The sequence below is a fragment of the Nipponia nippon genome, unplaced genomic scaffold, assembly GCF_047370975.1.
Source record: "Nipponia nippon isolate SJK-2023a ecotype South Korea unplaced genomic scaffold, ASM4737097v1 scaffold_25, whole genome shotgun sequence".
In the NCBI taxonomy this organism is placed as follows: domain Eukaryota; kingdom Metazoa; phylum Chordata; class Aves; order Pelecaniformes; family Threskiornithidae; genus Nipponia; species Nipponia nippon.
The window spans coordinates 4,246,747-4,260,477 of NW_028262342.1; the positions used below are offsets into that span (position 1 = coordinate 4,246,747).

At 45.0% G+C, this 13,731-nt stretch overlaps 1 protein-coding gene across 1 annotated transcript in view; it reads left to right on the forward strand.

Annotated features, from left to right (window-relative positions):
- LOC148055259 (uncharacterized) overlaps positions 1-13,163 on the forward strand; it is a 102,173-nt gene extending 89,010 nt beyond the window's left edge. Inside the window, exon 5 of the mRNA XM_087762282.1 lies at positions 13,100-13,163. Coding sequence (XP_087618408.1) covers positions 13,100-13,133 — 34 coding nt within the window. The 3' untranslated portion in view covers positions 13,134-13,163. The remainder of the gene's footprint in view (positions 1-13,099) is intronic.
- The last annotated feature ends 568 nt before the right edge of the window (positions 13,164-13,731 follow it).

Here is a 13,731-nt window from a genome sequence, read left to right on the forward strand (position 1 = left end):
TGAGTGCAGCCATTGGATAATAGCCACTCGCTGCTAGAAAAACTGCAAGCAAAGCCGAGGCATTTGTTTTTTGTTATAAAAAAGAAGCTATTGATCCTGTGGCAGCAATCCGCTCTGTAGGCAGTATTCCTATTACATCAAATGACTGATGTAGTTTTAATCACTTTGTCTGATAGCGTCTGGTGCAAGAAAAATTATACTCTTGACTTAGTCTTCCATATGGATCCTGGAGTCCTGATGGGCTTTTCAAGAGTCTCAGGCTAAACAACTGCCGAGTGGGAACCAGCTTACGTATAACCTGCTGTCTGCTGTTACGCACAGGCACGCACACATCGCTCTCCTAGAGTTAAACTGAGTAGAAGGTATGAGGATATATATTGATATTTAAAGTAGAATACTTTTCCTGTCAGACAAAAATGTGTATTTAGGTGTAAGTGTTCCTTTACTGTGGACGTTTTCAAAAATTATGAATTTCAGATTGTGGGCAAGTTACATGCGTTTAAAAGCTATCTGTCACTGTGAACAGATTCAATAGTCATCATTTTAACTGGCTTTCACAAATTCCATTTTTACAACATCAAATTATGTGCTCAATAGTAAAATTATTTTTATCAGTTTTAATGTCTTTTCAAGACAGTTACTGATTTGTCATATCAATAAGATCAGCATCATTGAAATTAACTGAGGTTTACATTTCTAACTTAATTATGAGCTTACTCAATTTTATTTGAAGCCTCAGTTAAAAAATAAATAACTTTGGATAGCACATCTCACCAACAGCATCTCAGTGCCGCTGCTGAGTCGTAGTCTGCTCCAGCGCCTAAGCTCCAGAAAGCCGAGGGGTTTGGTGCTCTGCAGAGGTGCCCGATCTGACTGCGGCCATCAGTGGGCAGGCGTGATTGCAGGCCTCCAGCGCAGCACAGCTGCTGGGCGCTCTGGGTATGCCCAGGAAAGACTAAATCGCAGATTTGGTTTGTCAGTTGCTTAAATACTTTTAAGGATTTTACCCCAAATCTTTTCCCTCTGGGTCAAAGCGGGATTGCTCCCTCTGTTGGCATGATCCTGATTTTAGCGAATACAGTCTAAGCCAGGCCCTGATTGTGTGTAAATTCTTAACATGTGTTTAACATCTGCTCTGAGTCCCACCTGCTGCAGCCTCGTCCTCCTCTACCATATGGAGAAGTTATACTGACATGCCCCTGTTCATTTGAATAAAACTTCGTATTTCCTTCAGCAGTAACGGGATAGAAATATGGTCGTTGTCTCTTTGGCCCAAAGACAGGGACGAACAGTAGAAATTTTCCCTGATATGTGTGATAGTTAGCAGTTATTCATTCATCACTATTCTACCAGTAAAGACCATATGAGCCGTTGCCCTTATCCTGAATAGCTTCTGGTTCTGTTGGTCAGCCTTGTGTGTGGGACAAGAGATGAACGGTCTGTAGCTGAGAATTAATTTGCGTCACGAGCTGCAGAATTTCAGGATAACCAAGAGCTGATCCCTTCCAGCTCTGGGACACCAGGTCAGAGCCCTCAGCTCCGGCAGACCCAGCTGTGTCACACAGGCCTTTTACGTGTGAGAAAAGGCTGCTGGTATTATGTTGTCTGTACAGTGAACGGCTCAAGACAAATAATGGGGTTCAAGGGGGGGGGGCATGGTTCTGGATGTGCTCAGTACTGGGGATGAAATAACGTCTAAATAAAGTCAAAGGCACAGCTTCTGATCATTTTAATAGGACAGGCTTTTACTCTGTCATAAATTTCACTATTCAACGCATATGGATCTTTACGATCTGTACTCCCAAATCTACAAGCAAAAGCTGCGGCAGTGTCGTGCCACGCTGCACAGCCCCAGCTGCCTTCTGGTTCTCGGGCCGTTGTTTTGCGCTGGGACTGGAATTCCTCCATCCTCAATGCTCGTATGTGACTGCCAGTAACAGTGAGTTGTCGCACGGCCTTTCTGCCCGTTATGTTGGCCACAGAACAAAAAATATAAAGAAAGCATAGCTCCAAATGTAGCGCTTAACTAGTGAGCATTCACACTTGAATGCTATGTGCGTATGGAAATGATCTCATTTAACCATTTAAAAGGCCGAGTTGATTTTTGGACTGTGCTGGGAAAAGGAAAGTGAGAATGATGATTGAAAAAGACAACCACAACAAGTGAACTGTGACTGTAGCTTGCTTCTTGATTGGAAGTATTTAGAAGGTGATGCTGGAACATGAAAATCAATTAACTCAAGAAGAAATCATGTTCTTCACCTCCTTCCATGTTTCCTGGCATCCTGGTAGGCTTAACATCTGGGTGTCCTCAAGACATTTGATGCATTTCATTCATCATACATGACATTTGCATAATGCGAACATCATACTTTATGCAGATGCATCCTTGAATATTTTGCAAATTATGATTGCTATTTAAACTTCCCATAAATAAAACCCACGGGGACTTGCCCACTTCTGAATGTGTGAAAATGCAAGGTCCAAAGTGACTCGTTACTTGCACTGGCACACTATAAATTCCCTTCATATCACAAGTAAATACAGTGTCTTTCATTTTATTTTCTTTCTAAAGCCATTAAAATTCTATTAGCTGTTTGCGAATATTATTTCATGCCATCTGCATTTACTCCTAAGTTGTGATAGCGACAGCTGCAATAATTTGTATGCATTTTCTGTGTACAGTTAGTTATTGAGTAACAGAACCTTCCTCCTGCGTTGCTATAGAAGATATAGCCAAATACAGAGATGGTTTGTTTGTAAATCTAAATCCCCAAAGTATTATTTTATTTATTAGGACAACAGAAGGGAAAATGGAGGATGAGACAAGGGAAAATGTTGGATGTTATGTGACAAACAGTAGTGTTTCTCCTTTTCACTTATTTATGTGTCCCTCAGTCACAGTTTGGGGTTGAAATGAAAGTGGACAGTGTAAGAACAGACACATTTTATTCTGTCATGTTTTCACTTGTGGAAGGCTGAAGGCTTCTATTGTGCAATATATGTATTTTTAATTGACTGCCATTTACATATTGTAGAGTTGCTGAACAGGAACTTGAACAACAAGATGTGATCCCACGTCAGCATCTGCTGTAAAGGAACCTCAGTTTCCGTTAGCTGAGAATATAGTCGGTAATTCTAAGCCAAATTAAATGTCTCGACATCACAGAGCCATACACACGGGTAGCAACAGGTCCGCTGACAGAGCAGGGGCTCTGCTGTGGGCGACTGAACATCCAAACACTCTTTTACTTGATATTTGCTTCCATGAGCATTCTGCGGGGGAGCTCACCACTGTGCAGATGGCAGCCTAAGTCCATGCATCCTTTCAGCCAAACGTGAGCTCTGCTTTGGGACCTTCCTGAGGAGTCGTGTGAAAAATAATCCTACGGAGAGTTTCCTCCAAAGAGAGGTGTTTATGCCCAGAGCTGGCCAGGATCTTAATTTTGTGAGCGCAGAGCTAGACGAGTGCCAAAACATTTTTGCAGTTTGATGCATGTGCTTGAGAAAGTGTGTCCCTCTCTTTTATGCTTGTATAAAGTCTGGCTTGAAAATACACAGGTGATAAATGCTTCAATATTTAACTATGATTTACCTGTGGTGAGTGAAGGAAAAGTTATGCAAATAGGGCCTGAATCAGAGCAATGAGCCCCTTTATATTCTCCAGAAAATGTCACCATATAATGTTTTATGAATTGCTCGCTTTCCTTTGAAAATAAAACACTTCTTCTTTTAGATGTTCAAGATTATGCCTGAACATAAATTACAGAGGAACGGTAGCCAGGTTAATGTGGTCCCCAAATGGCATGAATTCATAAAGAAGTGGGATCTGTATTTAGAAGAACCTCCCCGTCTTCTGACTTGCTCCAGGTCCCAGGCCCTGACTCCCCCCCGGTGCTCCTGGGACAGGAGCTGCTCAGTCAGTGGCAAGGGTAGGACTAATGGAAGGAGGGAAAATAAAACCGCATGGATCCGTTTTCAAATGGCATTACAATCAAGACAAGAAAAGCTCTTAAAACATAGCAAAGTCCCTGGAGTGAAAGTCCTATTCATTTGTGCGTAGATAAAAGCAATCTTTCCAAAGGTGAAAAAGCAATGTCACGCAGAATTTCTACTTCTCTCGTCTCTAGTGTTTGTTCTGGTCCTCTATGGCCCTCGGAGGGGCTCAAACATCTGAGAAAAACAAATTTCAGCGCATCACTTTGAATAATCCTGACTGAGTCATCAATTTAAATACCTAATTCCTATTAGCACTTTTCATCATCTCTCCTGAAAAGCTTTGATGAGGTTATGGCCATTTTCTCCAAGAGGACAAGCGAGCTTCTGTCACACGCGATGATTCAGTGTTCCTCCCTCTGATAAACTGATTGCTTCGCACATGGAGCATTAAGAATTGCTGTTTAAGGACCAGGAAAATGAAAGAAACCCCAGCAAAATCAGGACCTCTTCTGTAATGAGCTGCTCAGTATCAGGAAGCCAGTCTCCCTGATGTTTTACACTACATTAAAAGAAGATCTTTAAGGAAGACATATAATTGAAGAAATCCAGGAGACAGCCTTCCCAAGCTGTCAAGGCTGCCTGCAGACCGGGCGATGACCTGAGAAAGCACCAGCTCCATTTTCTGTCATCCTTTTCTTAGGCAGAGTTTTAAGGCGAGAGTGGGCAGCTTGGCACCACTTCTCCACAATTCTCGCCAAAAGTTGCTCTTAGCCTTAACCCATATTTATGAGTTTGAAGGCCTGCTATTTGGGCTTCACTATAACAGCTTTTAAAGGCTACGTACAGATAAAAATCAATGGGAAATCAACACTGCAGATGCTGAGTGACTGAAAAAATGAAGTCGTCGATTGCAACCCAGAGACCTCTGGTGCAAAAATAACTGTAGCTCCTTCTAGCCGAGCCTTGGTAAATCAAATGGCAGAGAGAGATTGAGACCACATCACTCGTGTCCACTTGCTGGATTTATCAGTAAAAACAGAGCCTGATTTCCATTTGTTATTGCAATACCATGAAAAGTCCATTTAGGGAAAGAAAGCACCTTCTGCAAGGTAGATGCCTGTCTTGATCCCATCCAGTCTGGCAAAACGAAATTATTGTCCAGAGCTGATAGCCCCCAAACAGGCAAAGAAATGTCTATAAATCTTGGAAACTGCTGTTCTTTAGCTTACAGGTTCATTAAGAGAGTGATGGGCCCTGGAAGAGAAATGGCCTTTTGTGTGATTGCCATTAGCGGGTTTGTTGACAATGAGCCTCCTGACCTTACCATGCTGCGCGGGGCGAGCGGAGAGAGTAATTATTGCCGTGATACCTTTTGGTCTAAGCTAGAATGAAAAAAGTAAGTCCATTTAGTAGCCTTGAAGGTCACTAGTTTTTGCTGTCTGTGTGTGATGTCTTAGAGAGATTTTGTCACTGAAGTGAAACTTGAAACATTATTCTGTTCCTTCTGTAATAAGGATGAGAGTTGCAGAGAGGCTGGTATTTTCTGCTTTTGGTTGCTCATATGTAGGTGAGGTGAGCTTAGAGTCAAAGATCAGGGGCTAGAGAAGGGCTTCTGGTATGCGTGAACCAGTGTGGGAGAGGGTTAGGACTGTGGAGGAGCCTAAAACTGAGGAGGGATTTCTGATGGCTTTCCTGGGATCTGGACATCTCCTTCCCAACCCTGCCATTTTAACCACATTTCCCCATTGTCAGGAGAGGAGAATGTGTGACTGGGAGGTTTGCACCTGTCCAAAGATGGCAGATGGAAGTCAATAAAACAGTCTTGAGAGACGAGAGCTCCTGCTCTGAGCTCTCAGAGCTACATGACTTGCTGCAACCTCTTCCTATTATATTGGCTTACCTCCCTGCTGCAAACTGTTTGGTTCACAAAACTAAAATTACTGGAAGATACTGCAGAGAAATGAAGGTCTAATGATCTCCAAATTATTCTCAGTCCCACTGGCAGTTTAGGCTTTATGACACAGAGTATTTTTAATTAGTTTTTGAGTTTCCTCTTTGGAAGACCACAGGCTCCAGATGGTAGGTGATCTCATCACCTCTCCATTATAGGGGGTTTGGCCTATGTTGCTTATCTTCAGCTTTCCCTTGTTCCAATGCAAGCAGGGTGCAACAGCAAATTGGGAGGAAGGGATTAACAAGAAGTAAAAAACATCTAGCAGTTGAAATGGCAACAGGCTCTCAACTCTCCCAAAGGGCCTGGATTGGGAAGCGGGTACTTTAATCAAGAAAAAACAAACAAACAAACACCACCAAAAAAGGCAACTTAAATGGCTGGATATTATAAAATTTCTACCTATCAGCTCCATGGAGTCTGGAGCAGTGTGGAGCTGGAGTCTCACCAGTTTCCCAGAGGTGGTGCATCTCCTGGTGTAGTGAGTACCTTACATCTGGATGCTATGGTCTTAAGAATCCTCTGTGGGGGGCAGCGGCGGAGATCCGGGGGGATCCTGGTGCTCCTCAGGGCGGCTCCTCTGCTGCGGCAGCCCAGCGGCACGGGCATGCTCATGCTCTCTGGCAGCATTGCCTTCACTCCGGTCAAAGCAACCCCACGCAGAGGTGCTCAGTCTCCATTGCGTAGTCAGCTTCTGGTCTAGTTCGTTTATCATTGACAAGTCAAATACCTTTTGTCGTTATCCCTTTGAAACTGAAATGCTGAAAGCGGGACTAAAACTTCCTGAATTTCCTATCTCAGTGTTGTGAATGTAGGAGTGAGAACAACTCTGTGCCACTGCTAGTCCAGAAAGGGGAAGAGTAAAGCATTAGGTAGTAGAAGCTTTAGATTTTCATCTTTGACAGTGGAAATGAAGTAGAAAAAGCTGGAAAAATAATAGAATCATATTTATGCTTTCTGTCTGTTACTTTCTGAAGCATTGAAAAAGCTTTCATCTGCCTCGTGTTGTGTCCCGCTCCGCTGTGCTGCCCTCCCTGCCTGCGTGCAAGGTGAGCGTGCAGTCCCCCAGCTGCAGGGTTACTGGCGACGGACAAGCGTTCCTCCACTACCCCAGCTCTGCCTGCGGCTACTCTGTGCGTGGATGCTTCACAGTGACGGGATTAAAACCTGACACAGCTGCAGGGACACAGCAGCCTCAGAGTCCGTGCCGGGTCCCCTCAGCCATGGCACGCCGAGGGTTGTAGGGTGCTGGCTTCTGGCCCGGCTGGAGCCCTTGCAGAGCTCTCTGCGTTTGTGTGGTCACTGAAATGTTTTCTACTCTTCTGCACACCCCCTCTGTACAGGGAAGGTGATTCGGTGTCAGGGTAAACACAAGCACAGATCATCCCTGGGCTGGGGGTGCTCCTTAGAGAAATAAAGCCCAGGCTGCGGAGGCAAACTGACCCTCTGCTTGAGCTCCAGCTTTTCTTTCTGCTGTTTACCAGGAATTCCTTGTCTCAGAAGTTCTGCCCAGGGAACATCTAATGCGTGAAAAACTAATTTCACATAAACAAGGACTGGAACTGGTCTATTAACTTTAAAACACTGAGTAGCCTCAGAAACCCCTGCGTGTTTCTCACCTACAGAAGAGGAGAAAGATCAAGACTGAGTTAACGTGGATCATGCAAATACATCATTGCCCTGGGTAAGCACTGTCATCCAGTCCTGTGAACACCCTTTCCAGTGACAGATTCATGGTCCTTGGAGAAATTAGACTTGGTTGTGGATGGAATCTAATTTCATCCCTTGTCGTTAAACATCTGCAGTCCAGATTTGCTGTCCTACCCAGACTGTTGTTATCGGTGGGAGGATGATGCTGCTGAAGAACAGTTGATCATTCTGGGGAATTCCCTCTTGATTTTCCATGAAAAGTAGGGCTGATCTTGAGTGCATTAGTATCTCTGTGTGCTGCAGGGAGAATATTCCTTTCAGGATGTGCTGGAGAGCTCTGGAGAGCTTGGCCAGAGCCCCCCCAGCGCGGGGGTCTCCTCTGGGTCAGGCAGGTTTAGGTGTTGCACGTCTCCCGCACAGACCTGCCTGGGCAGCGGCGTCTGCTCAGCGAGGCTCGACTGCAGGCGTGTCAGCATCAGTCAGGAGATGATAACAACTATCAGCTAGTAGCAGGTTGCACAGATACAATCTGAAGCGAATCTGTCATTTCCTGGCAAACTTGCCAAGATCAACACTGGTAAGAATATAGGGCTACTCTCATGGTAGAACAAATATGACTATCTTCACTGTGTTTTTTTTTTTACCTAGGCATCGTTTACACTCAAAGATAAACCTCTCGGCAACAAAGACAAGGCCACAGTGCTTAGTGCTCAGAAATGATGGCTGAGTCCTGCTCTCTGTGTGAGGCTGCGGGCCAAGACCCCGCAGGACTCGGTGGCCCAAGCAGAGCATGTCGCCGGCACCTCGCTGGAGCCAGGCAAGATATAGTTCCATCCTTCCCCAGACTCCCAGCTTCAGGGCTAACACATACAGGCCAACCAGCATCTTTCCATCCACAGTACAGACAGACTCCAACGGAGCCGTATAGAGCTTACTGCCAACTCATTGATAAAATAACTATGCCAGCAGGGACTTATGCTATAGATGAAGAAATCCAACAATGAACTGTTCTCAATAGGTGAAATTCTTCTTGCCCTTTCCTGCTATTGGTGATTCTAAAAAAAGCCTGAGACCAGAGCACGTTCCCAGCACAGTGCCTTCCATGAAGCAAGTCTGAGCTCATTTAATGTGTAAATGACAGTGAATCAGGAACTTCCCGCTGTTCCCAACGATAACGCTTCCTGTAATTTGCATGGTAAAATTCTGCTGATTTCAGATAACGTTTCTCGGGACGGATTATTTGACACCCAGACTGTATGTTAGGGAATAAATTATTTTGCTGTGTTCCTAACTGATCACAGTCATGAATTCTGATTTGCTGACATTGAGTCCCAAACAAAAGCGCAGAACCTTGTCTAATAGCGCTATGAAAAAGCATATTCAGGAAATATTAACAAGTTTCATATGGTAATTTATGTAAATATAAACCATAACTCAGTTGAACAGATTCAGTTGGACCTATAGAAGGAGTCTGAAAGCCAAGGTTTTCATGATAAAACATAAATTGATACTTAGTCTTTACAACCCAAATGTTGTGCTTCCTGGTACAGAACAAAGAAGGGAAAACCAGAAGCTTTGCTTTAAAAAGTGAAGCATTTCCCAGTTTTGAGTTTAGGATCTTCAGTGAGGCACTTCTCCAGGATTACGAGCAGACCTTTTCAAATTACACCTCTGCAGAAGAAGCACTACAGCACCCCATTAAGGTCCGGACTATTGCTCTCCTTATATGCTTGTACAATAAGCCGTAGGGACATGTCACATTTCTCCCTTGCAAGCGGGGCCAATGCTTGGCGTGGCAGGAATGGGCCGTGAGCCTTCCCTGGGCAAGCCAGCCTGGGCTCAGTCTGTCCAGATTCCGAGATGGAAGCAAACCAGATGGAAGCAAATCCGAACTTCTTTTGGGGGGCAGGCACCATCTCTTTCACTGAGACTGAGGGTGAGCACTCAGTCTGCTGCTAACACATGCAAGATCTGCCAGTCAGCTATTCACACCCCGCCGGACACATGAGATCCTGATGATCTGCTGGTGTGGAACGGAGTGAAGACACTGGGCTTCGTTTGGTTCTGGGTCCCTTCATTAAGGTCATTTCCAACCTTCTCGGAGCCAGCTCTTCCACGTCCAGCCTGAGTTTTGCAAGGACCATGTATTTTAATTAAAGACTTTTAACTAGTCTGCCCGTAATCTGTCAGAGCCCTCATGCTGAGGCATAATTAATGTGTTGAACCTCTGCCTTGCAACTTCCACTATATGCGTGCTTTCAAAAAAAATCTGCACTTGTGTTTGAAGGGACATAACTATAACAGTGCTTGGCACTTCTTGGTGCTAGAATAACTGTATTGTGCATTTATCAAGTGTCTTTCCCCTGAGGCTGTCCAAAGGGCATCAGTAAGATGTGTGTGTACTCAGCACCTTGCAAGATTGAGCCTCCAGCACACAATCAATATTTATAAATTATGCTTCAGCCTTAAAGCAACGTGGGACTTTCTGGGGATGTTACGCTTTATTTGGTTTCCAGTGGAAGCAAAATACTGAAGGCCTGAATCTGAGCTATAGGGAAAGCCAAATTTTCAACACTCAAAATTCAAAGACAAGCTCTTCTAAATAGCTCAGCTTCCATTTTGGCAGCGAAATAAGTGTTTAGGTTGTCAGAATTGCTTAGCACATTGGGTCCAAGGCTTAACTGAAAATGTGGTTTCAGTTCTAGGTGATCTTTGGCCGTTGGGACTGCCAGATCTTCTACAACTGAATCATGTAGAGATACATTAGCACTGCAGAATTAGGGCAATAATCTAAAGAAAAGGAGCACGGGACCTTCACGATAAACATAACATGCTGTCCTTCTGAGATACTGGCTCATTACTGACTGTGGAAAAAAGGCCATTTACTGAAGCATGAACACCATTCGCATCCTCCTTTTCCCTGGCCGGTTTCCCACGGAAATACTGATCCAGGCCAGCGCTTGCTTCGTTTGCAGCGCTGAGAAGACCACAGCCCGGTGTGATGTGGAGAAGACAAAACGGAAAATGTATTTCAGCAGGAAGGTTTCTAAGTGAGATAAATGCTTTGAATATTGAATGGTAAAAACATTATTTTGACCAACCCTAGTCCTTAAACTTGGATTACATCAAAGAGCTCTGCTCATGGCTCAGTTTAAGCTCCAGCCACGTTGCCGTCCCCTGTCTTGGCCTCCGAGCATGGCGCACAAGCCACCGCCGCCATTTCCCTTTGTTTTTTTTTTTTCTCCCCCCTGTTTCCCACAGGCAGAGAATATATTTCCTATTAAGGGGAATATTCATAAAACCGAGTGGAAGTCTGAGCAATGGAGCCCCAGCCAGCCCTGCTGCCGTAGCTGGGCTGGTTCCCTGAGTGCTCGGGACACGTTAAAGATGGAGGAATGCTGCAGCTCTAATTGCCTTTGCCTCGGCCCGGCATAAATCAGCACCGCTCCCCGAAGAGGCTGCCCGTGCCTTCCGCAGCTTCGGAGGCAGCAGCCCACGTCGTATCTGCCCCATTCCTCATCCTGCGTTCCCGCTGCACTGCCAGTTATTATGTGTTAACTAAAAATGGAGACCCAGAGACTTGAGTGTTATTGTGAGTCACTGGTTCAGCTGGGTTCTTTATTATTATTAATGATGAAATACTGAGGCTGGGCTGCTAATGAGTCTAAGCTCCCTCCTGTGTGTTTATTTTTCTTCCCCCTTCAAACTGTCATTTCAGAGTAAATTACTTTTCCCTGCATCTTTGTCAGGCAGCACTGTACCAGCACATCCACACCCATCTCGCCCTCTGCTCTAATTTCAGGCTTATTCAGTTTCTCTCAATGCAGTTTCCTAAGCAAAGTACGGCATATCCTCCCATCTGTCTTACTTAAGTGGCACGATGCGCCTCAACAGCAGATAGAGAGATCATTTTTATTACGCTCAGGTCTGGTTCTTGTTTTTTCTCTGAATTATTTACTAAGCCATTACCAGAAAAGGGGGGAGAGGTATGGGGCTGGAGGAAAAAAGTATCATTTTTAAAGTGGTGGGGGGAGGAAAGGCAAACAATTTTTCAAGCATCACTCAAGAACTCTGCTGTGATTTTCTTGCCTTTGTTCCATCTCGTGCTAAACATGTTTGTGTCAGGCAAACAACCCACGTTAGATGGAATTTCACACCATTCAAAGCATCAGTGTCTCCAGCCTTAATGTGTATTATGTTCAAACATGCAACGTAATCCATCAAAAACCCCTGCAGACCTTGCGCTTTCCTCCAGATTTATCTGTTTGAAGCCTCCCTCTCCGTGTACACACGTAGCCAACCTTCTGTCGGTGGGTTTTTTTATTTATTTGGAAACAGCAGACCAGATCCTCAGTCGATGTACGCTATCACAGCTCCACTGGCTCCTTGCCTGCGGATTTATCCCGGCAGAGGGGACTTGCTCGTTGCTGGCTGGAGTCTGCGGCTGCAGGATTAACTGGGGGCTTTATCTCGGGGTCTGTTCCAAACGCAGCCAAACTGACCAAACCACTCACATCACAGCCCTCGGCGCGGCGGAGTGCGAGTCAGGGGAGCCACGCTGTCGTTGCCTGCCTGCCTCCCCAGACTCACCTGGGGAGAATATTTTATTTTGCCAGGAGGAAAATATTTTGAAATCAAGCACAAGGTTTGCAAAAGCAAGGGAAGGCGACTGCTGGAGGAGCCTGACGCAGGGACGGCAGAGCTGCTTTGTGCAGGTTTTGCCAGCTGTGACAAGGAGCAAACTGAACCGCAAAGGGAAAGCTTTTGGTTCATTTGCAGAAGTTAATACAAACAGGTCTAGAAACAATAAAATCAAACCCACTCCAATAGAGAAGAAAATCTATATTTGATTTGAAACAGGAGAAGAGCAGTTACTCCTCTGAAAAGAATACTGAAATACGTGGCATTCGATTAACATGGATATATTTACATCAATTTCGAAAACATTAATTAACTATTAAGTTATGATTTAAAGAGCAGCCCTGCGGTGAAAAACATACCTGTCTTCGCTGAGCAGGTTTTCCTTTCAAAGTGATCTCCAGTGAATTTTGAACCCCTTTACACAGAGGGAGTCTATCTGGGGTTTCCGATAGAAATAGCAGGAAATATTGTGGCATGTTTAATTCTGTTTTTCACTGGAGACTTCATTTTTTCCTTCAGACTTGTTTTTTTTTAACCCAGCCTTCCCATCTCAGTTCATTTTTTCGCAGTGCACATCTTCATCTATCATCACTCAGTGCTTACCATTTTAGTGTATAAACATGGCAATTTCTGCAAATCAGAAAGCAAACCCATTAACATTTGAAGTGGAAGGGAAATTTTGAGTTTCTGATCGTTAAAAGAGTTTGGAAACGTAGGAAAAAATAACCTCCCTCTCCCTTAGTCCAAACCAAAGCTGCCAAATAAAATGCTCTGATCAACTGCTACAGATGAACAGTGGCATGTTTGCATGCCTCTCCCAGATGTGATAACAATAACGGTCATTAAGTTTTCTATTTTACACGTTGACCCTACATACCAGGCTAATATACAACGTCTTTTTCTAACCACTTTGTGTAGAGGAAAGGAGGCACAACTCGGTGAGAGACGCTGATGTTTGCATGACCCTGCTGGCGCAGCGGAGGTTTTTGCACGACCAACCACGTCCTCATCGAGATGCGCTTCACTGGAGGATGTCCTAGAATCGCCCCTCCCAAAGAGGGTGCCTTGTTACACCGCTTACTACGCTCTTATTTTGCATAGGTGGATGCACATATGCTTAATTGGTCTCCCAATGTCAGTAGCAGTTTGCATAAACCTTCGTTAGTCTTTCGGCGAGGCTGCTGGTTCCCGTGACTGGGGAAGGAGCAGAAGGGACGTCGGGGGGAGGACAGCCTTTGTTGGCCTTGCTGCCTGTGTGAAAGATCGTGCTTTGTGCTCAGAGGCCAGCTGTCTTCTCCCCTCTTTTCTTACATCCTGGCAGCAACTTTCTTCACGCCTTTATGTGAGCTCTTGCCAGACTTATCTCTGCGAGAGGGAGACGTGTTTGTCCTGGTGGTGCATATGCTCTTGCTTTTTTCCTCGGGTGCTGCTGCAGCCCCGCACGTGCCCCAGGACCCGCTGGGCTGCAGGGACCCGCCGGCTTGTACCGAGCACGGTGCAGGAGCCCGGGCTGCACAGCCACTGGGCTAACGGGAGTGCTCAGGATCACA